The sequence below is a fragment of the Rhinolophus sinicus genome, chromosome 2 (genome assembly GCF_057876585.1).
Source record: "Rhinolophus sinicus isolate RSI-liver-muscle chromosome 2, RSI-T2T, whole genome shotgun sequence".
NCBI classification, from domain to species: domain Eukaryota; kingdom Metazoa; phylum Chordata; class Mammalia; order Chiroptera; family Rhinolophidae; genus Rhinolophus; species Rhinolophus sinicus.
The window spans coordinates 28,286,398-28,311,378 of record NC_142502.1 but is presented as its reverse complement, the minus strand read 5'-3'; the positions used below and the strand labels follow the sequence as shown (position 1 = coordinate 28,311,378).

The 24,981-nt window shown below is 37.2% G+C and overlaps 2 protein-coding genes across 2 annotated transcripts; both read right to left on the bottom strand.

Moving 5' to 3' along the window:
• Nucleotides 1-8,580: 8,580 nt before the first annotated feature.
• On the bottom strand, nucleotides 8,581-9,621 carry LOC141569889 (trace amine-associated receptor 7a-like). The gene has a single exon (XM_074324388.2). The coding sequence runs from the start codon at nucleotides 9,610-9,612 to the stop codon at nucleotides 8,581-8,583; it is 1,032 nt and encodes a 343-aa protein (XP_074180489.2). The 5' UTR covers nucleotides 9,613-9,621.
• A 9,216-nt stretch (nucleotides 9,622-18,837) lies between these two features.
• On the bottom strand, nucleotides 18,838-24,366 carry LOC109447941 (trace amine-associated receptor 6-like). Its single transcript, XM_019732707.3, has 2 exons — nucleotides 24,331-24,366; nucleotides 18,838-19,830 (listed from the first exon to the last, which is right to left on the bottom strand). The coding sequence occupies exons 1-2, from the start codon at nucleotides 24,364-24,366 to the stop codon at nucleotides 18,838-18,840; spliced, it is 1,029 nt and encodes a 342-aa protein (XP_019588266.3).
• Nucleotides 24,367-24,981: the final 615 nt, after the last annotated feature.

Sequence of the window (24,981 nt, the reverse complement as noted above, 5' to 3'; positions counted from 1 at the left end):
TATTAGGATGCGTACTTCTTTGTCACTTGTCCAAAAATGTTTATTTGACTAATAAATGTTAAATCCTATTTGTTAAGTGTGGCAGAGCTCACCATGCCCTGCTCCCTGCACACTTCCTTCCCTTCCTTTTTTTTTTTCATTCCATTGACTCTTCTCTTTGGAACCTGAAAAAAATATTTGTTTTCTTTGAATACTTTCTCTTTTCCTTACAAAGTTTTATACTCACTCTCAACTTGTCAAAAAAATACTCACTCTCCACTTCTCAAAAAATTCTCTGTGACTTCATGGGGCTGTTGCTTTTTGTGTGTGTGTCTTTTTGTTTTGTTTTGTTTTCTTTTCTTTTCTTTGCTTATTTTCCTAAGGGAAACTTTTGGGTAGCAGTTAGTCTATTTTACTTAATGTATGCATGGTGTTGATTCCAGGAAATTGCTTAAGCATGTCCTGGATTTTGTCCCTTGTATACAGTCACCCATGAGGATTAGTATGTGGAGGAATTAGTACGTGACCTCTGCTTCTTGGGTAGTATCAACTTCTTATAAATCAAATTGGATATTGATAGAATTTCTATTATTTTCACATCCATCTTTGTTTAGATGAGTTTGTACAGTAATACTTGGTGCTAGAAAACAAATGAAAATGATTAGTAGAAAGTAGAGCATTATCAAGGAAATGCAAGACCAGGGTGCCTAAGAGAGAGAGAAAAAAGCAGCTAAAACCTGGGATATTACTGTTAGTGTTGATCTCATAGTTACCATATGTAATGGGTTCATTCAAAATTCATTCTTAGGTTTTATAACATCTTCATATTTTATGAGATATTTTGCTAGTTCAGTAATTATAACTCTGCTCTAAATCATTTGAGTGATGATTTTTTTTTCACCCTTGGTTTAGAAGAGCAATAAAACTTATAAGTGCCCTGAAATAAAAGTCAGTTCATCAACCATAAATTTAATTTCTAAATAAGCCTAAATTCCAAATTGATAATTTAAAAATTTGAAATTAATTGAAAATGTGATTGAAACTTTCCCAATAATTATGATATGAAATATAGTGCATGCTAATGATTCATTAAATTGAGGAGAAATGGTACCTCAATTTCAACAGCATAACCTTTATGCTTTTACTTTCTTAGTGAAGTGAATGTGTTTAAGGATTTGATAGAAACATATTTACTATAGTGGTTGACACAAAGTTCATATTTTCTAGTTTCCTCAAATCTGTGTTCTTTCCTGCTCTGTCAGTTGTCGATTATTTTCTTCTTCCAGGCCTCCTGTATCTTTTTTGCCTTGCCTACCAAGCTTACCTTTCTGTCATTTTCAAAGGTTTCCTGGTTCCATGTTCCCTGTGAAAGACTTGTGTTTCTGTGTTTCTCTGGACTCAGTTAATTTTGAATTCATTTTTAGCAGCTTGTTCCAAGGATCAGTCTTTCTGGGGCTCCTATAGATTTCTAGTCCATATACATCATCATTTTGACTCAAGACAAGACTCATATTTTATGTTTTGCGTGGTATTTGTAATTGTGGAAATAACCATGAGCAAATGCTACAATTTCAGCAGTAGTGATTGTCCTTTTACATGAGGTGTGCTGTTTTACCTACCAGTCATGATGGAGGGCAATTTTCTACCATTTTTTTTTATAAACACTATTAAAAACTTATACGTTATCCATGATAAAAATGAAAATGAGTGGAAGTTATGGGAAAAGGATGGTTTATACAAGAAATATTGATATGGCATATAACTTTTTGGGACAATAATGTAAGGCATCTTGCTTCATGTATTTCACAAAATCAAAACTGATTCTTCCAGTTATGGAATAAATTAGATGATGTTAAAAATTAGAGAAAATATAGCTTTTGCATTATTTCACTGGTGGAACAAAAAATCCATATAGGTTCACACACTCAATTTAAATTTCTTAAAACTTTAGAAAAAACAAAGCCATGTTTAGGAAAAAAAGAAAAAACAAATGGGAAAAATCATTGGCAGTATATATGATGAAAAAGGGTTAATGGGTTTAAAACTGTAAAATCTTTTTAAAAAATAGTAAGACAGAGACAAACATTCCACTAAAGAAATGAACAGGCAAATTTACAGAGGAAAAATATAAATGGTTAATAAATACATTAAGATGCCAATGGTACAAATCATTTAAAAATGTAACAGAGTTTTATATATCAAATTGGCAAATATTAGAATGATCAATAATATCTGATGTTAATTAGCATGTGGAAAATTGAGGACTTTTGTAAGAGTTGAACCTGCTCATATACATCAGGGGAAAATATAATTTAGTTTCTCCTTTCTTAGGTGAATTAAAATATTTATATAAAGATTTAAATCATACATGTCACAGTCCTCAGGTGAAGCCAGGGTTCTAGGAGGGGCAGAGAACCTAGACCGAAGGAACCGTATTTCTAAAGTAATTTCTCAGTATTTATGCATTTTATTGTTGCTTTCAAATTCTAAGCCAGTTATGTGGAAATGCCAGGCTGGGAATGAGCTGGACTGTGGCAAACCTCTCATTGGTCAGAAATAGGAGAAAACTAAGAATGATGGAGTGTTTCATAATAGAACATTTATTCAACTTACAGTACTGTCCTTTATTGTTAAACAATGCCTTTTCCATACTTTAGATATTAAACCACACTTTAATGAAATATTGTCAAAGTACATACAGTTGCTGCTGCTGCTGCTGCTATTTTTGATGTTCTTAGCTGGTAAAGTTAAAAGTTAGTTATTTGTTAGTTCCCCCAATTTTTAACCAATTTTATTATTTCTGAAACCCAAATTTCTAGGAATCACTATCCGGACCCATTTGTATTTTTAATAGCAAAGGTGATATTTCAGCAGGTAACACTATTATGCCTCTCAAAACAAACCGGGGCAGCATCTGCTCGACTCCAACCATTAGAGGCGGTGAAAGAGTAATGAACGATAATAAACCTGATATGATCCAATGGGAGCAGATGTCCATGAAATCAACCACACAGAGACATTAATATAAGTTACAGTCTATGAAAAGAGAAGGACTGTCCTCCATTTTTTTACCTTTTTTTTACACCATTGAACTTATTAGAAATCTAAGTTACTTTATATTTTCATATTTGGGATTAGTCAATAAAGAGCACGCAGCCTCATGCTGAGGTGAGATGTAAATCGGAGGCGCTTCTTAAAGCCTCTAAAATTCTTGCACATAAATGATTTCCTATCTTGCTCATAAGACCATCTTGAGTAAATGCATTTGTATCAGATAAAGATCAAGTTAAGTCAGTGGTCATGTTTTTCAGGGGGTTATGATTCTAACAAAAAGGACAGGCTGTAGAGGCAAACTTTGGTTACCTTACATCATCTACACTCAACCCTTAACTTTTGAACTTCTCTAAAACATTTTAAACATAAAAATCCATTAAATAAGCCATATCCCCAGGGCCTGACAGTGTGGGACAGTCCTCATTATGATAGAGGTGGGAAAAAGATGCATTAATTATCTCTGTGGTCTATCCAGTGCCCAAACTCAGAAGTTTGTTACTGAGAGGAAAGGGTGAGAATGTTTTGTATTCTTGTCTCTTGGCATTAGAGGCTAGAAGTACCTGAACACAAAGGAGGGTCAAAGAGTTAAACTGTAAATGAACAGTGGTTGGTGTTGATAACACACACTCACTTATGTCTAATTAACAGTCCAAGGAAATCTTCAAAATATTGCATAACTGAATCAACTCTCATTCTATTTATCACATAATTAATTTGTGTTTAACAGGCATGTTTTAGAAATGTACGTTAACTGCTTATGGAATACTATTATCGTGGTGAGAAACAACACAAAATTAATTTTTCTCCAATCACATTCTCCAAATGAGCTCTAGAAATTCTTCCTTCATCATCCCTTCATGGGATCTCAGACAGATGTCCAGTCACTCTGTGTTAAAGATTTTCATTCCGGTCGGCTCCAGTTTAAAACAACCTTCTATGTCCAATTGACTAGCCTTGCCCTCCCTGTGTCTAGAGCTATTGGTGTCCAAGCTTAAAAAGCCTGGTTGTAGGGAAGAGGAATTTTTATTCCTTTTCTGCTCTATTCTACAGGGAGAAGTAGAGAGAAGAAGAAAAGGAGCAGCATGATTTGACACCAAATTTGGTTTCCTTGTGACCTTCATTTGGTGGACATGACCTCTGTGTAGTGAGCCCTCCCATAGTGTCCCTGTCATGCAGAGTATATCTGGGTGCTTCAGACATCCCTGCAGGAGGCATTTTCATTCCCAAGGTCCAGATCTTGCAATCAATACTGGTTTTCTGTTTCCAACATCCTCCTCAAGCCCTGTGGATGTGTCATGGACACTTTGTGCACCCTGAGCTGGGAGACCTGCCAGAAGGGCCAAGCCTGACTGGCTCCCACATGTCTAGTAGCCCATGAAACTCCTGCATCTTTGACACTTGAAACAGTGAAAGTAGGGGCTTCTCTCCCTGCCAGCCCAATTCTCCTCCCAGCCATCTCTCTCCTAGTCTACTTGCCTCTGCTCAACATAAATACAGGGCAGGTCAGTGAGATTATTAAATAAGCAGATCTAAAGAGGGAATGAAGCTTGAATCATGTTCCCAACACACTGTTCAATAGTGTGGTTGCCTGGACAGAGACTCCAGAAGCAAAAGCCTGTAAGGTTTCCACTCATAGACAGACTCTAGAGAGAAGTAGAAAGAGGTCATCTGGAGTGGCTCATGCACATCGGGAACTGGACACTGGGCAGGCTCTCCCAAAATGTGTCACACATGTACCGCATGACAGAGCCTACATTTGGGCGCTTGCCACAATGTAAGGCCTATGGCATTACCAGGCTGAATGAGAAAACTTTTCTCTCATTATTAATATTTCTCTCATTATTAATATTCTCCTTATTCCATTCCTGCTCTACTGTGCAAGGTGGATGGGGTTACAAGAAGAAAAGGAGAGAGGAAAAACAAAACAAAACATTAAAGCAGGTTTACCCCCCTCCCCATTACAGAACCCTGAGGCCTAGGTTCAGATAGCCCTGACCAGAATAGGAAAGATAAAAGTGCTAAACTGGGTGTGATTTTAAATCTTATTTAGAATTAGAATAGACCTTTTATGGGATTTTAAATCTCCAAAATTTCATGGACACCTTTATAATCTACCCCCAGTGATTTAAAACGTTGGGAATGGAGAGTTAGTAGAGCAAGTCTGTGTGCACTAGTACATAAAATAGTGTAGCTATAGTCTGTTTGCAAAGCACCAAGTGCAGACTGTTCCAAATCTAGTGACATATTCAGTGGGCCACGAGTCCCAATGATACGCAAGGAAGGACAAATCTGATTACTAGAGTTCCATTTCTTTATGCTTTTCCTGAATAATTTGAAGAATACATGCCACCATCCTACCATTCATTTTGAGAGATCTCCTTCATTTTAGAAAGTTGATAATGATAACCACTTTGATGCATAAAAAATGATTCATGCAGATTCATATTTTCTTAATATGACAATGCACATTTTATATAAACTTATTATTTCCACAATTAAAGGAAATATGCATTTATTTGTTCAGTAAATATTTATTGATTATTCTTTATTTCCAAGTACAGTGGAAGGTTTCTGCTGGCACTATAAAAATGAAAAGAAGGGACATCTTCCTGAATAACACAGTTTTGGGGGAAAACAAATATGCACAGCAAATCATTAGAAAGCAGAAAGTAATGTCACAGACACAATGAACATAGTTGTCCCTAAGAAAGGATGCATAGAAATCCATCTATTGTCTCCATTGTTTTAATCTTTACACATGGAAAAAATATAAAGGGAAACTTTAGGTCCTGTTAAATACCTGAGCTATCAAGGGTGCATAAAATTTGCAAACATAATTATATTTTTACATATAATAATGAACTAATATAATCCGCAGGATAAAAGCTAGATGAAATTTCGAATCCCTCAACAATGCTTAGATGAGTTGAAGTCATTTGTGTGGAGAAAAGGTACAAAGGAACCAAATAAGTAAATATTATAAAACAATAAGATCATGATTTTGCTTGATGTTTAGACCAACCCTGCCTTAGTAATTAAGATACAGTTTATCTAAATGACCCTCCATTCAGCCTCAGGGGAACAAAATCTCATACAATAAAATACGATTTCAATAATGAAAAGATGTGATGAGTGAAAAACAGTACATTAAAATTTTATATCACAGCAAATTAATTACTCCCTCCAATGTCCCCATCTCCCCAAAGAACTTTGTTTATGATGAACTTTTCTTTATGATGGTTATTTTTTTTAATTTGCAGAAATGTATATAAAAGCATGCATTCCAAATTGTTCTCAACCAGTTGAGTATGGAGGGTGGGCACATTCTCTTTTGTAAGGAGAGGAAGAAGTTAGTGGTTACTTCACTTACTCTCTGGCCCCTGGGTGTCCATATTGGTTCTATTGTTAAACAAAGTATGCCAGCAGGGGCATGTGACTCACTTCTTAATGCCTCAGGTTCCTCATTCTAAAATAGAAGTAATAATATCCCCTTGCTCATAAGGTTGTTGTGAAGACGACGTGAGTTAATGAAGTTAAGACAATTCCATGCACAGAATGAGTGTCCCATTGACATAGATAAATATATGTTAGGTTTAAGTTGCTTTTATTGTTATATCCTTTGGTTCCAGAACTCATGTATTACATACCATAAGCACTCAATAAATGTTCTTTGTAGCAAAGGCCAATTGATTGTGAACCAACCAGAGTGGTTCACAGAAGAGAATAATGATGACAGTAGCTTGTGTCTTTTATAATGAAAGTTTTCAAACACTCGTAAAAATAGACAGGATATTATGTTGATCTTGGAAAGGAAGTGACAAAATTAGATGATTTGTCTAACATATTAGAAAGGCTATTTTAAAAAAAGGAAAGATAAGAGTAAATGTATTAAACTAGATGTTAGAAATACTTATTTGAATCCAGAAGCTTTATCACATTCATCAGATTTCTTAAACACTTTCATTTTAGCTTCTTTATTTTTAAAATGAGGCAGTATGTTTATTCGGTAGCTTGCAGAACAGGATTAGAAAGAGTTACTATAGTGAAACCACAAGAAGCAAAATAAATTGATGATATTCAATGTCAGAACTGAAGGATTGTGGGTAAAGTGACACTAAACAGTCTAGGGTGACTTTCGTCATCTGTGAAATGAAATAAAGACAAGAGTTTCTCCTAAGAACAGTATAATCAGAAATAACTCATTCTTAGAAGAGGCTTACCCATTCAAAGCATTTGTGTGATAATAGTTAGAAATGATGTGCTAATAGATAATGCTTTATTACATCAGTTAGAAATTAAAGAAATACAGCAAGAATTTTTTTATATATATTCACTCCTGCCCCAAAACCTGATAATCTGATTGTAAAATCTTGATGTCTTATTGCGACAAAAGGTAGAATAGAATCAAGTAATTGATTTACATTGTTCATGAAACATACAGCACCCTTCAGTTTTACTACCAAGAAAACTCTCTGAAATAACTGGCTTGGTTTATCCACTGTGAATTGCACAACTAATTCAGTTTCCCTTTTTAGCTTTGGAACCAAGTTTATGGGTCATAGGAAACACTACATTTTCCAGCCTTTGTCTTGGCTTTATTTTATATACTTCGTTTTATTTTTCTTTCTTTTTTTCAACATATTTTAAAATTATGCTTTTCTACATCCTTGAAGCTCCTGTAAATAATTTTGAAACAATGCCCAATTTAAGTGATAATGAATAAGTTAATTTCAAAATAAAGTAAAATAACGAATTATAAGATTAAAGCCCTTGCTTTAAACATATGTTAACTGGTACCACTTCTGAATTCTAATGTAATTTTCTGAGCAGACTTACTCACCAGTAAGAAGCTCCCTGAATAAATGAACGTTATTACTTATGACACTGGTTACCTCTCTCATTGTAAATAACTAAGTTGATATGTACTTAATGCTCTATGTCTGGACTGATTGTATGTGACTCTGACATCACATTTTTGGTTCTGCAAAGCTGAACACCAGACAGTGTAGACTCAGTGCTTTGCCCTCTCTGAGCAAGGAGCCATCACCTCTCTAAATATTTCTTAGTTGCATTCACATTTTAATAGAAAAATATTACATAGGAACTGAGAAAAGATATCACCAGGGATTGAACTAATAAAGTAATAAAAGGCATATATATATATATATATATATATATATATATATATATATATATATATATATTACATTTACTCAAGAATACTACAAGGGAGGTGTTATTAACCAGAGAAGTATAGTGAAGATCAGAGAGAACTAAGCAACCCAAGATCACAGCAATAAATGTCAGAGTTGGTACTGCAATGCAGTCATTTATGGCTATAAGGCTGTGCTGTTTCCACTACAATCAGATTTTAGTGTTGTATTTACCAAAGAAAATTGAACTTGAATTTATGTGTTTGGGTCAAAATTGAAGCAGAATTCTATGCTTTTACCTAAGAAGATCTTGCACATTTATGATCAATATTTTTCTCCCCATTTTGAGTCCACTCAGAATCTATTTTCAATCGTCACAATCTAAATACAAAAACTACTCAGAAAATAAACTTATTGTTGAGGAATTCTCTCTTAAGATTTGACCAGTGACAATTAGTTTGATGGCTTTTCGAAACCAAGGATAAAATACAGCATAGATCAAGGGGTTCATAGCCGAGTTATAGTAAGCAATCCAAACTAATATTTCATAAATATAGGTGGGTGTGATGAAACCTAGGAAGGCATCAATTATTGTATCAATGAAGTATGGCGACCATGAAATCAGAAATGTTATCACTGCAATGCCCAACGTTTTTGCGGCTTTTCTCTCCCTCTTGGCCACTCTGTCTTTGTAGCTGTCTGACGATCTCACAGTCTTATTGCCCATACTTTCAACTTTTCTAGCCTGCTGTTTAGCAATGAGGAAAATCTTGAAGTAAACAATCATCATCACAAGTGTGGGTATGAAAAATAATAGAAAATTTACCAATACCCAACTTTGATTCACTGCAACTTGACAACCGCCCACACAGGTGAGAGCACTTACTAGTTCCTCCAGCCCAGCTTCATTTGCTCCTGTGCCAAGAAGGGAAAAAGAATAAATAATGGAAAGGAGCCAGGAGAAGGCAATGCATATTCCAGAAACAGAGGGTGTGAACCTGGTAGGGTAGACCAGAGGGTCAGTGATTGCGATGTATCTATCGAGAGAAATAAAACACAAGTGGTAGATAGAAGCATAACAGAATGATCCATTGAAACAAGAGTGAAATTTACAGTAAGTCTCCCCAAAGTACCAGCAGCTCTCCACAGACCTCACTGCACTGAAGGGCATCACAGTGATTCCCACCAAGAAATCAGCACAGGCCAGGGAAGCGATGAGAAGATTGCCTGGAGAGTGCAGCTGCTTGAAATGAAGAACTGAAATCATCACCAAGAAGTTTCCAAATACAGTCAGCAAAGAGCCAAAGCCAAACACCGTGTACAGAATCAGGCGGGAGCCTGGCGAGTAGGAAGTTTTGACACAGGATCCATTCACGTTCTCGTAGCAGAGCTGTGTAGCTACAGGAGCTGGCAAATCACTGCCCATGATTCTCTGTTTTGATACCTGGAAAAGCTATCATCCTCTAGGGCAAAACGTGTCATTCCAAATACGTCATTTTCAAAAGTCCTTTAAAAAGAATGTGTACAATATATCAGCAATTGCCAGCAAATTTTTGTCCCTATTTCTTTGTAAGTACAAATCCTTATTTTCATGTTTTGAAACTGACTCATATCTTCGTTTCATAAAATAATTTACTTTGAACTGAATAAGCAGTTAATTTTTATCTTTACAAAAAATTATGTTTATTTAAATATAAAAATATTTCTTTGCATTACCTAGGATTTCTTATCTGAGAAGTGTTAGTCTTCCAAGAGCTGTTATAATGCATATGCGAATGCCACATTTTATTAGCGTTCTTTTCCTAATTTATAAGAGCTAGAATAACACTAAAAACACTCTGCCCCCTCAGGAAAGTAACTAAATAATTGCAAATACCCAAAGCCCTTAAGATTGAATCCCCATAGTGCAATGTGTGGAAAGAAAATCTTTAATAATGATTATATTTATGTTAAAATAAGTTTACGAGCTTCGAATCCCTGATGACATTTGAACTTTTCATGAAATAGAAAAGGAAATGGAAATAGTGCCTGTCTTTGAAAACCTTTGTCCAGAATTTGAAAGCCATACTGTTTATTTTTAGTTATTATTGAGATTGCATTTTTATTTTTGTAAGATCATATGTTTATGATTCCTATTTGTCACTAAAGCTCTTTCAGTAAAACTCTTCATCACTTCCAGTATTGGTTTGTGCTGAAAAAATTAAATGCAAAATTATATATTGAACACGGGAATGCTTCAGTTTTAGTTTTAATAATTCTGATTTGGAAAAGTGGGAGAGCAGAGTACAAGGTATTCTCCTCAAGGAGATATAAAACGAACTGTATGTACAAATAAAATGTAGTTTCTGATAAGGTGTTTTTGTGTGTTTGTTTGTTTGTTTTTTAATAGGAACTGTGTGGAAGATATTAAAAAAACAAAATGTTTAATATTTGGAAAGTGGAGATTCCAATATTATGACTCTGTATGCGACCTTTGAAAAATTAACATTTTTGTCTTCGAGCTCTAGAAAAGATCTCAGCTGAGGCTTTGAAAAATATTTTTCTGATGCATGACTTCTGGTCATTTTTAAAATCAGCTTTTTGATATTGAGGTCTACTTTGCATTTGAAAATTTCACACTTTTAAGTGTGCAGGTTGATGACATGATAAATGTATCCACCCACGTCACCACCTCCAAAACCAAGGTATAGAATATTTCCAACACCTCAGCAATTTTCTTTGTGCCCTTTTAATAGTCAATCTATCCCCACATCTCCCTCCTCCTGCCCTAGGCAATCACTGGTCTCCATTCTATCACTACTGATTAGTTTTCCTGGTATGAAAATAGCATCATATACTATGAGATTTCTGTGACCAGCTGCTTTCTCTCAGCTCAAGGTCTGTAACATTTTTCCATTTATTAGGTATATTATCAGTTCATGCCTTGTTATCGCTAAACAGTATGCCACTGTGTTAATATATCACAATTATTTTATCCACGAGTCTGTTGTTGCACATTTGAAATTATGTTCAGTTTGGCGTTCTTAATAGTATTGGTATGAACATCCATACACAATTCTTTGCATCAACATGTGTTATTATTTCTTTCGGAAAAATGCCTGGGAGAAGAATTGCTAGATCATATGAGAAGCGTATATTTAACTGTACGAGAAACTGTAAACTGTTTTTTAAAGTAATAGACCATTGTGTACTCCCATCAGCAATCTCTGAATGTTCCAATTGCTCCAAGTTCTCTTCAATACTTGTCATTGCCATTTCTTTTTATTTTAACCATATTAGATGCTATGTAATAGTATCTCATGTTTTAAACTTTATGAATGGTGATGTTGGTAATTTGTCCATGTTATTATTGGCCTCTAATATGTCCACTTTGATTAACTGTCCATTGACATTTTTGACCATTTTTTAATAGATTTCAACTTTTATTATTATTGAGTTGACTGGGTACAAATCCTCTAGAATTATATGTTAGGAATATTGGACTTTTCATTTTCTTGAGAGTATTTTTTGAAGAGTACAAAGTTTTAATTTTGATAAAAACCAACTGATAAATTCTTTATGGTTAATGCTTTTTTTCTTGTCTAAGAAACTTTTGCCTAAAACAACATCACAATTACTTTATTCTGTATTTCTTTTACAATTTTTATAATTTCAGTTTTTGTGTTTAGGTCTATGATTCTTGTCATATTAGTTTTAAATACGTTGTGAGGCATTTGAAGGCATTAAAGACCCTGTTTCCAGTGGTAGCAAAGAAACTGGTAGTCCATTACCTACTATGCTAAAACATTTACTCACAGTATCTGTAGATACCTGTAAGCAAGGGCCTACGGAAGAAAAGGCTCTGGGTGACATGTATTTGCTGCCTTATACAACATTTTTGTTAAAATGACCAGTATAATGAGTTGGTTTATTTTTTTTAACTGCTCAGGAGAACATAGGGGAAGAAAATAATGAGCTAGAGAGGCTATAAATTACGAGTTCAAGTTCCGTATAAGGGACCTGAAAGCTACAATGAATACTTTGAAAGAATGGAACCCATATTTTCTATAGCCATAGGACTGAGTTTCTCAAAACCATACCCCAAGCCTAATTCTGTAGGTGGCTAAATTAAAATGCAAATTGAATTTTCAAACTCCCACGGCATCTTTTGCTAAAATTCTGGCATTGATTGGGAAGGGAAGGGATACTAAAAATTAGGATGGTGACAGATAGGCAGGCCCATATGAAACTGGCAACTTCCATCTCCTAAATTCTGTCAAGCCTTTTCTGCCAGTAGAGGAAGCTTTCTCACTGCTGCCTGAGGAGGTCAGTTCCCCTTGCCTGAAGAAGCTATAATCCTCTCACCTGAGCTAGCTGCCTTACAATGGATCACTGGCCCTCCTCAGACCACCCCTAAGACCCCTTCCCTATAGACCTATAATCAGACTCAGGTCCCAGCAGCCCCAAAGGATGAGGTACAAAGTGTGACCCATGAGGACATACAACACAAGACCAGAAGAGGGAATGACTTTGCAAATCTATATTAACGGAAACCTAAGAAATACCTATATGTGGAAATGGAACTCAAGGGTGTGATATTAATGTGGAAGGGATGTAAAGTGGAATTAGGCTGAATGTATTCATAAGAGGTTATGAGGCAGCACATGATTAATATTTAGTCAAGGAAGAGATGGAAGATCTTAAAGACATGCAGCAAAACAATATTACAAATACTTTATTAATGTTAAGATGTCATTTCCAAGATATTTTAATCACTTTAAGATGTAGCTCCTAAAATGATACAAGGTGGCAGACTAAACTCTGTGCTTGCCTCCTTCCATGAACACATTAAAATTATAACTAAATTCGAGAACAATCAACCTGGAGAACTATCTGAAGTCTAGCCCCTTAGAAGTCCTATGATTAAAATATAAAGAAGCCATGTCAAGATTGGTGGGAGGGACAGAGAGGCTGAATGGACCCCAAACCTTTGTGTGGTGGTTGAGAATCAGGAGGCAGATCTTGGCTGCAGAGGTTTCCCCCAGAGGAGTGAGGGACCCGAAACCCTCACACCAGGCTCCCCCGCCCAGAGTACTGGTGCCAGTACCAGGAGCCCCAACAACACCTGGCTGTAAAAAACAGTGGGGATTGTGACCTTCATGTGGGACAGAAGGCTGTGGGAAACCCAGATGTCCTCTTAACGGGCCCACATACAGACTCACTCACTCACAGGCACTTACCTTAGGCTCCAGTGGAGGGATAGTAACTGGAGGGTGTCAGGGACAAAAGGTGGGAAAAACTGAGGTATGCGGCTTCCGGGGAACACTGAAGAGCAACACACATTTTCCTGTGTGAGGTCTTCCTCCCTTCAGCAGGTAGGCGGACACCATCTTTCTTGTGTTGAGCCCGCCCCCACAAGGCCAAATCTGAATCTGATTGGTCTGGTGAGCTCTGGGGCTGTGTCCTGCTGACTCATTGGGACCCTGCCCTATTCAACTCCCCCAATGCCGGAGGCACATTTTCCCAGAGCAGCCAGTCCTGCCCCCACTGCAATCTTTCTGGGCAAAATATTGGCGTCTCTGGGCCCAAGGGAAAGTACTGGCCTTGATGTGCTCTGAGACTTTTGCTGAGTAGCTCTAGGCTCAGCACTGGCACCAAACCAGAGTCTGTGTTAAACTAGTGACCACAACTCTTCCCACTATAGTGACTCTCGGAGGCCCTGCCTCACAGAGCTTGCATACCACATGAGACTCTTTCAGCAGCTGAACCTTAAGTGTGCCAGCAGGTGGCAGCAGGCCTCAGGTGGCCAGGCTTTTTTGTGCAGCTACCCCAGGCCAGATACTCATGCTGACGTCCTCAGGTCATAGCATGGTCTCTCTCACGCACCTCGAGGTTTAGCACAGGCGCAAACAACCACAGATCACGTTGTAGCTCCTACCAGGTATTCCCCAAACAGTCACAGGCAGTGAGTGACCTAGGCCTGCACTGGAGACCCTCCAAAGAGGCCCCAGAACAAATAAACTTGGAGGTTGACTTCAGACCATAGCAGAACTCCTCCTAATTAGTCCCACAAGCGGCACACACAAAGGGTGGTCTCAAAAGGCACCAGAGTCCGCTGGGGTGATTCCTACTCAGTGGGGTAATCCCCCAGCACAGCAGCCTGTAAGCTATGGACATTGCCAAACCCTATAGCCAATCAGCCTGGGGGTCAATCCCACCCACTGATATGCCAATAGAGATCAAGGCTCAACTATAACAGGAGGGCACACAAATCCCACACAAGGGATTCTCTGGAGCACCCAGAGTGTAGAGACTGTGCCAATGGGCCCAATAGGACACTTACTACATAAGGCAACCTGGGCAAGCCTGGGAGACATAGAAGACCTACCTAACACATAGAAAAAAACAGAGAGGCAGCCAAAATAAGGAAACAAAGAAATATGTCTCAAGTAAAACAACAGGAGAAAAATCCAGAAAAAGAGCTAAACGAAATGGGTGTTAGTAACTTTCCACTGATAGAGTTCGAAGCAGTGATTATTAGGATGCTCAAGGAACTTAGTGAGAACTTCCACAAAGAGATAGCAAGCATAAGACAGACATAGAAGCCATAAAAAAGAACCAAGTGAAGTGAAGAATACAGTAACTGAAAGGAAGAATGCACTAGAAGGATTCACCAGCAGACGAGAGGAAACAAGGGATCAAATCAGCAGTTTGGAAGACAAGGTAGCAGAAAACACCCCATTGGAACACCAAAAAGAAAAACGTATCCAAAAAAATAAGGAGAGTTTAAGAGCCCTCTTGGACAACATTAAGAGTAACAACATTTGCATCATAGTGGTGCCAGAAGAAAAAGAGAAAAAGCTATTGAAGAAACTATTGAAGAAATAATGACTAAAAACTTTCCTAACCTGGCAAAGGAAATAGACATACAAGTCCAGGAAGTGCAGAGAGTCCCAAACAGGATGAACCCAAACAGGCCCTCACCTAGACTTATTAGAATGGCAAAGACTAAAGACAAAGAGAGAATTTTCAAAGCAGCAAGAGAAAGGCAAATAGTAACTTATAAGAAAGCTTCCATAAGATGTTCAGCTGATTTCTCAACAGAAACTTTGCAGGCCAAAAGGAACTGGCACAAATTTTTGAGGTGATGAAAAGCAAGGACCTACAACCAAGGGTACTCTACCCAGCAAATCTGTCATTTAAAATCAAAGGAAAGGTAAAGAGCTTCCCAGATAAGAAAAAGCTAAAGGAGTTCATCACTACCAAACCAATATTACAGGGATCTTAGAGGGATTTCTTTAAGGTGGGGCGGTGGGGGGGATAGGTCCAAATTATGAATAATAAAATGGCAATTGATACATATCTATCAACAATTACTTTTAATGTAAATGGAATAAATTCTCCAATCAAAAGACAGAGGGTTGGTGAATGGATAAGAAAATAAGACCTTTACACATGTTGCCTACAAGAGACTCACTTCAGATTGAAGGACAGACACAGACAGAGAGTAAAACCATGGAAAAAGTTATTTCATGAAAATGGAAACAAACAAACAAACTAAAGAGCTAGGGTAGCAATACTTACTTGTATAACAGACAAAATAGACTTTAAAACAAAAAAGAGACAATGAAGGACCCAGTAATCCCACTTCTGGGTATTTATCCGAGACCCAAAGCACTATTTCTAAGGGACGTGTGCATCCATAAATTCACTGCAGCATTTTTTACAATGGCGAAGATGTGGAGGCATCCTGCATGTCTGTTAGTGGAAGAATGGATAAAGAAAATGTGGTACTTATACACAATTAAATATTGCTCAATCATGGAAGGGGATGGGTTCCTGCCATCTGTGGTGACATGAATGTACCTGTAGGGTATTGTGCTGAGTGGAGTATATCAGACAAAGACAGAAGCAATATTATTTCACTTATATGTGGAATCTAAGCACAAAAATAACAAACAAAACAGAAACAAACTCTTAAACACAGAGAACATTTTGATGGTTGCCAGATGGGGGTTGGGGGCATGGGTGAAAAAAGGGGAAGGGAGTAAGAAGTACATATTGGTTGTTACAAAGTAGGTATGGGGATGTAAGGTATAGCATAAGGAATGCAGTCATAATATTTTAATAACTACATATGGTGTCAGATGGGTACTAGATTTGTTGTGATGGTAGATGGGAAGGGGTTGGAAGCAGGGTGAAGAAGGTGAAAGGATTAAGAAGTACAAAGTGTAGTTACAAAATGGTCATGGGTATGTAAAGTAAAGTAGAGAGAATATAGCCAATAATATGGTAATAACTACATAGAGTACTAGATGGGTAATAGGTTAGTCAGGGGGATCACTTCTTAAATTATATAAATGTCTAACCATTATGCTATACACCTGAAATTAATATAAAATAATACTGAACATCAACTGTAATCGAAAAATTTAAATAAGGGAGGGGAAGATGAAGGGAAATAAGAGGTCCAAATTTCAAGGTATGAAACAAATAAGTCTTGGGACTGTAATGTACAGCATGTGGAATATAGCCAGTAATATGGTTATAGCCTGGTATAGTGTCAGATGGTTGCTGTACTTATCATGGAGATCACTTCTTTAGGTATATAAATATTGAATAACTATGGTGTACCCCTGAAACTTATAATATTGTATATTAGCTATTTTTTTAATAAATATTTTTAAAAGATGCAGCTCCTAAATTATACCAAAGCAGTTACAATTTAGTTTTATTAGATAGGAAAAAAATATTGTACTAGGGATATATATATAATATGTGTATAAATATATATACAAATATATATTATATGTACATATATATTCAGAATATATTTTTATTAAATTAAAACAAGCAAACCAGCAAACTAATGTCAAAATTATAGTAATAACAGTTTTTATATGTTAATTTATTCAGAAATATTCAAATGATAGATATAAATTTAACAAAGTAAATCCACCCCCACATCTCACACTGTCCATTATACATAAAGTTAGACTTTGTAAAAGCATATAAAAGTATTTACATATATAACACCCATATTATATGTACTATTTTGTAGTCTTTTAAAATGGATATTGTGGTTTTCTTTCCATGTCTATTTATACAGAACTTGTTAGCAATTTTTAAAGGTTTTATAATATTCCATTACATAGGAGGAGCATAATTCACTTAATTTATCCCATATTAATCTAGGTTTTTTTTCCAGTAATAATTAAGAGTTATACAATGAGTGTTCCTGTTATGTTTGCTTCCTTTCCTGGCTCTTTTCTCAGGGTTACTTGCCAGAAATGGAATTATAGAGTCAAGTGACATGCATGTTTTACATTTTTTATAAAATGTTTAATTCCCCTCAGAAACTGGAAACTCTATCATGTTCTCTGGAGATGCAGGTGAGCGTGATCAATTCTCTCACAAGTGTGCTCAGTTTCCTACGCTTTCATTAACCATGGGGATTACGGATCCTTCTAAGATTTGCTAACTTGGTACATGAAACTCCATCACACTTTCATTACAATTTTTTGATTATTTTTACATCTGGCATTTTAATTAGCCATTTCTATTTTTTCTGTGTGAAATTGCCTGTTAGTTTGTCCAGTGGGTTGTTTGTCTGTGTCTCACTGCTGTCTAGAAGGCCTTTATATTTTTAAATCTATTAACCCTCTCTTTATCTTGTATGCTGCCCATAGTTTTCCAAGCTTGACTTTTTTTCTAGGCATGGCCATGTTTTCTTTTAAATTTAAAAAATTAAATCGAGAACATGAATCTATATGGTTTTCAGTCATGATCTCTCCAATGAAAATTTATAAAAGCAATATTTTCTTTGAGTTTTTTAACATCTGGAAAAATTAGGTTTGAGTTTATCAATAATATGAGGCAAGATGCTTAACATATTTTTCCAGAAAGCTACATGCCACATTACCACTTCTTTAAAAATCCATCCTTCTCCCATAGCTTATAATACATTGTTATTTTTTTCATTAATAATCTACAAACTTTGTTTATAAAATAGTGTCTACAGAAAAAGAAAAAGACAGAAAATCGACTTCCTTCATGACTGAAAGGTAAAACAACAAACCTCATGGAATGAGAAAGCAATCACATACAAGGACCATCACTGTTGTGATCTGGTCACGGTTATTCCCACATTTGAAAACTACCCACAAAATACAAAATAAAAGCCAGGTCCTGAGTCTGAAAAGTCTGATATATAAGGCTCAGCGATCTCTACGAGCTCCAGAAAGACCAGACCCCAAAAACAAGCTTCTCAAAATGAAGGCAAAGTTAACCAAGTCCAGAGAAAGACAGGAAATACAAGACTTACCCAGGGAACAGGGAACCAGGAAACCTTTGAAAATGACAGAAAAGTAAGCTTGAAAGGAATGCCTGGAAAAGGATAATAAAAACAACTGACAAAGCACAGAAGTGCATAGATTTGTGTAAACTAATAAAATCATCTTTATGTTAACCATTTTTTAGTAAATATGTTTCTATCAAATTCTTAAAGATATTTAACTTACCAAGAAAACAAAAGCATAAAAGTTATGCTACTGATATTGAGGTACCATTTCTCCCCAATTTAATGGATCATTTTCACGTACCGTATTTCACGTCACAATTACTGGGACATTCCCAACATATCACCAATTCTTAAATTTAAAGTTTAGGCTAATTAAGAAAATAAATTTAAGTTTGATGACCTGTCTTTTATTACTTGGCCAGTAATAATAAGTTTCATTGCTGTCCTAAACCAAGGGTAAAATAAAGCATAAATGAAAGGATTTAGAGCAGAGTTATAATAACTGAACCAGCAAACTATCTCATAAACATATGAAGGTGTTATAAAACCCAAGAAAGAATCAATAAATGAATCAATCATATATGGTAACCATGAGATCAAAAATGCTACCACTGTGATACCCAGTGTTTTAGCTGCTTTTCTCTCTCTCTTCGCCACCCTCATTTTGTACGTCCCTGATAAGTCTTCCACTTTACTATTAATGTTTTCAATCCTTTTAGCCTGTTTTCTAGCCACCAGAAAAATATTACTGTACAGAATTATTATAACACAAGTAGGGGTGAAAAATAACAGAAAATCTACCCAAATCCAAAATTGATTTATAACATTTTGGCAACCCCCTATACAGTTGAGGGTACTAGATAATTCCTCCAGCCCATCGTCATTGGCACCTGTATAGAACACGGCCCCGCTGTACACAAGGGGCAGGATCCACGAAATGCCAACACATATCCCTGACACAGACACCGTGACCTTGGTAGGATAGACCAGAGGGTCAGTAACAGCAATGTACCTGTCGATGGAGATGAAGCACAAATGGAAGAGAGAAGAGTAACAGAATGCCACATCGCAGCACGTGTGGAAAGTACAGAAGCTTCGCCCAAAGTACCAGCAGCTCTCCACCGACCTGACCATGCTGAAGGGCATCACGGTCACCCCCACCAGAAAGTCAGCACAGGCCAGGGAGGCGATGAGGAGATTGGTTGGAGAGTGCAGCTGCTTGAAGTGAAGGATTGAAGTCATCACCAGGAGGTTTCCAAACACGGCCAGCACAGCCCCAGAGGCAAACACTGTGTAGAGAATCAGGCGGGGTCCGGGCGAGTAGGGGGTTTTCACACAGGACCCGGTCACGTTCTCGTAGCAGAGCTGCGCAGATGCAGGGAGGGACGAGTTGCCGCTCATGATGCTGCTGTCAACACCATGTCAACGCTTGCAGAAGTTCTGCCCTTTTGCTAATCACTTAAAATAAAGCAGTTCTGTATTTCCTGAAGAGAGAGAAGAGATTTTTAAATTGAATACGCGTGTTATAATTACCAGATATTATCTCCACACTATTTCAAGTCACATATCCATTTTAAGTTTAACCTCTGAACATACAACTTTACATCACTCAGTAAACAGCATTGTAGTAAATTTAAATACTCAATCAACGTTTAATTATTATTAATTGTTACCATTATGACACTTTAGGAAAAAATTGTAAACAATTTCCTAAATTCAGAAAGCATTTAACTTCAACTACATCTGTTGCAAATTTGCTTTGGCCACAAAAGATTTCTTGTCTTGCAATTTATCAAATATCTTTTACTCCCTGGCCTTGCTACAGAAGCTATACCTCTTTGTCAAGTGAGTGAGACGTGTGTGATGTGTTATTTATTAGTTCCCTTTTCCTACCCACCCTCCAAGACTGAGGAGTAATGACACTAACCCCCAGGACGCACAGGCAAACCCCATATCCCAAATCATCTAACGTGCAGTCCCTGGAGTGCACATGTGAACAGGGAGAAGACACTTGTATTTATAATGTCCACTTAAGATATAGTGTTTGGTGTAGAACAGCCGCAGTAGTAAATCCCACAGGGATGACTTTACAAAGGAAAATGAGAGAACACTCTTACACATAAACAAAAATGCAAAAAATCCCAAAGAAACTTTTACAAACTAAAGCCAGCAATATATAAAAAGATGACACATCATAATTGGCATCTATGATACATCCATTCTTGGCATCCAAGAATGGAAGTTTGCTTTAATGTTAGAAAGTCTATCAATTTAATTCTATTTAAAGTCTATAAAGTCTATTCATTTAAAGTCTATTAATTTAACTTCAACAGATTAGAATTTTATGATTATCTGATGAAATGCACCAAAAGCATTTGATCAAATTCTAAATGTACTCATTACTAAAATGAAAAAGTCTTAGCAGCCAAAATACAGGAGAACTTTTGTACGTATGAAGTTCTGTAAAAAAAAAAAGGCGCGGGGCTATCACATATGATAACACTTCATAGTGAAATTTGAGTGTATTCTTTGTAATATGAGTAATAAGGCAGAGAGGCTTCAGTAATCAGAAGATGCAGGGGGCCTTAGTCCTCACAAGACATCCATAAACCCAACTATATTCCAGTTTCTGTTACTGTCTCTGAGCAACCAGCAGACACACATAAATTCAATCGGCCTTCTTCTAAGAATAGTTAGTATCTCACTTGTAGGTCTGCTTCACCATGCAGAGACAGGGGGTAGCAGACAATAGGAAGACAGGGAATTCTGCAGTTAATTTTAGCCACAGCAACACACACACACAAAAAAACCCACAACAAACAAACAAACAAAACACCTGCTTCTATAGATTCCTGGCTCGCTCCATCATCAGAACCTAATTTCTAGAGTCTGTGATGGGCTCATAATTCAAAGCCCAAAGTCTGATTTCTATTGTATTGAAAAGGGTATTCTAACCCTTTAGTGTGACCTGTGAGATTTTGAATAGTCTTAACCCTGCAAAACTCCCTACTTACATCCTATTACATTCTCCCCCGGCTCAATATGCTCCAACCATGTTTCCCCACCCCCATCCTCTCACTACCCGCAACAGCATGCCCCAGCTTTGCACAGGCTGTCTCACCTACCTGCATCACTCTTTCCTCAGGTCTTCACAGAGCTGGCTCCTTGTCATCCTTCAGGCCACAGCTTTTACATGACTTCCTCAGAAAAATCGTCTTAGCTGAGGTTGACATCTCTCTTTTATTCTTTCATTTACCTGTTTTCTCATTGTCTTAATTGTGCTTACCAGAATTTGTTATAACCTTATTTCTTACTTGCGTTCTGTCTGTCTGTCTCTCCCAACAACGTGTAAGCTCCATGAGATCAGGCACTTTCCTCAGTATCACCATGAATAAACAATGCAGTTTGTATTGTTGTTTTGTTTCTCTGCTCCTTTGTTGTTGTTTTGTTTCAGTCAGGTGAGTGGGTAAATAACATAGAAATCCATTCCCCAGCATTGGGAGAATACACGGAAATGCATTTTTAAAAAGAATAAAATAGTGAGTTGGCCTTGTCTGAAGAATTTGTTGAATATGGCATTAAATCATTTCACATTTGGTGTTCAGCAAGCCTTTTCATTCTTAGGAGTCAGAAAGTGGGGTCTAACCCTCCATATTTTTTATTTCAGCTATTGATTATTCCTGAGTCTGGTCTTATCCAGGAAACTGGACTTAAACACTCAACAATTGATGCACCGCCCTGCTTAAAATTCTGGTTTCTTTAGTGTTACTCAGTGTGCTGTGCTTTCAGGTTAAACCCACATTGTTTCAATCTACAAATGAAAAATATGTAACTGGAAGTCAAGGAAACTCAGTCCTTCTTAAGTCAAGAGCATGTGGAAATGCATGGTCTCAGCAGTACAACTTTTAATGTTATTAGTGAAACTCTAAGATCTTGGATTAAAAATAAGAGAAGGGAATCACAGGTAGGCAGAACAAAGGCCCTCCCCCACAAGATTCCGTGTCCTAATCCCCAGGACATATGAATATGTTACCTTACATGGCAAATGGGACTTTTCTGACGTGATCTTGAGATGAGGAGACTATCCTGGCCTATCCACATGTGCTCAATGTAATCACAAGCGTCTTTATGAGGGAAAGAGGAAAGGAGGAGAGTCAGTGTGTCAGAATAGATGTGACAGTGGAGGCAGAGTTCACACAGATGCCACCCTCTCCTGAATATCCAAAAAAAAATGAATATCAGATACATAAATTATCATGATCCCAGAACAAAGTAAGTGTAGTGCCGTACAATCACAATACAAATAGCATACTTCAAAACAGCATGCTTTGAGTGAAAAGACTAAAAACAATATAAAAAATGTTGCCACCAGTTTTCTCTAGAGACTGAGAATTAGAGAGATTTTTTTTTCCTCTTCTGGGCTTCTTGGTATTTTCCAAATTTTCTGTAATGGATAATACTAATTTTATAATTGAAAGAACTTATTTGAAAAGGAACATTAAAAATGTAAAAAGACACATTGTCTGTATGGTGTCATGTACATGAAATTATCCAGCTCTGTTAACAACGACCAACAAGACACAGGCTGCAAGTCCTTCAAAGTGTGCTCCTGGGAAAGGGGCAGGCTGGTGTCACAGAAAGCTTCCGATGCTGCTGGAAGGCAGAGGTGGTTCAAGTCTCCGTTCTGTTCCTTGTTAACTTGGTGACCTAGGACAATATTCTGAACCTATCTGAGCCCCATCCCTTTGTAGAAAAGTTTTCAGTTTCCAAGTTCAGTAAAGGGAGATTTTTTTTTTTTTGAATAGTTCATACAAATTTTTATTCATATCCTTCTTTGAAAAATGTATTTCCCTGCCTATTCTACCCCCTAAAAACTACCCATTTTTAAAGCCTAATTCAAAGGCCACACCCTATTTTAAGTCTTCGTGATTGCAACAATTTATGGAGCACTGCCTGAGCCAGGTACGATGACAATTTATTCAACGTGATTACTTCACCTCATCTCCATAATGCCGTGGGGCAGGCATTGCCTCTGATGAGAAAACTGAGGGTACGGGAGGTAAATAATGCGCCCAAGATGACAGGAAAAGGATACAGTTGAAGCTGAATTTGGTCAGGCCCATATGACTCCTTAGCCCTTACTTCTGAATACTGATCCCTCAGAAATAAGACTGCTTATTTCGTCTCCCTCCTGAGTAGCGTAGCTCTTTGTTGTAACTTTATTAGGAACTGATTTTTATTCTGCCTTGTTTGTTCTAATTTGTAGTGATTTCCATGCCTTTGGACTAAAAGGCTTTTTAGTACAACAATGACATTTCAGGAAATTTGGATTCAACAGAGTTTAGCATCACACTGTCTCCCATAGTAGGTTCTCAATAAATGGTTGAGAAACTGAATAAAGTATCACATTTGAAATATTTGAGGAAATACTACACTACACTTCTCTGAACCTCAGCCTTGAGAAAGGTAGGTCAGGGCTACACACTTTGAACCTGCAGCAACATATGTAAGGCCCTCAGAACAATCCTGGGATTCTGTTCAGGACCCGCACACAGTGGGAATCTCCTAAGGCAGAAGAATTGAAGGGATATAGAAAAATATTTGTTTTTAAGAAAGCTTGCCCTGTGATTGCAATTATCCCAGGACGACTGATGGTACACCTCGTAATATACTTCGCAGACGTCAAACTGTGGAAATAGGGAAGGGGCACTTTCAAGACTGGCAGGTACTTTTACGTTGAGTTAAGAATGGGACAAAATGAAGGCAGCATGAGACAGACACTGGAATGTTGTGCATATTAGTCAATTTTTCTACATAACACGTACATTTTCAATCGTTTACAACAACGCACATTTGCTTTTTTACCTGAGGGCTGCAGGATGACAGCAGCTCTGCTCCCATAGGCAGGTGAGCTCATCTTCTCATTCTGGGATCCAGGCTGAAGGAGCAGCTCCTTTGGAGACAATCTGTTCTCAGGGTAGAAACTCAAGAGCTGGGCTCAACCAGAGAATTACATGTAAAGCTTCTGTTTGAATGTGTATTGCCTTGATCAATTACGTCACATGGCCAAGCCCAATATCAGTGTTTCAGGAACATTAGCTCCTTCCAAGAGAGTAGGGAGCAGGGGAGGCTACAGTGTGAAAGGAGAATAAAATAGAGGTGAGAAGTGTAGAAGACAAAATCTCACCGGCATCATGTGGTAGGGCCGGGACCAAGGATGGTGAATCCTTTCTCTTTAATTATCAAAGCCTTCCCCTACAGTTCCAACTTTGCAGTCATTAGAGTTCCAGACAAAACTTATGTAAACGGTAAAACTCTGCGTATACGAAGGGGGCCTGATTCTCTCACACACTTTGTGGGTCACTGTTAGTGTGACCTCTTGATTCCAGGTGCCCTCTGCAGAAATAACTGTATGGGACAGTATTCAGAAGCCATAGAAAGGGGTTTTGCTATGGAAATTGCCTGCTCAAAACCTTTGGTCATATAGATGATATATAGGTCACACATTTCTACTTC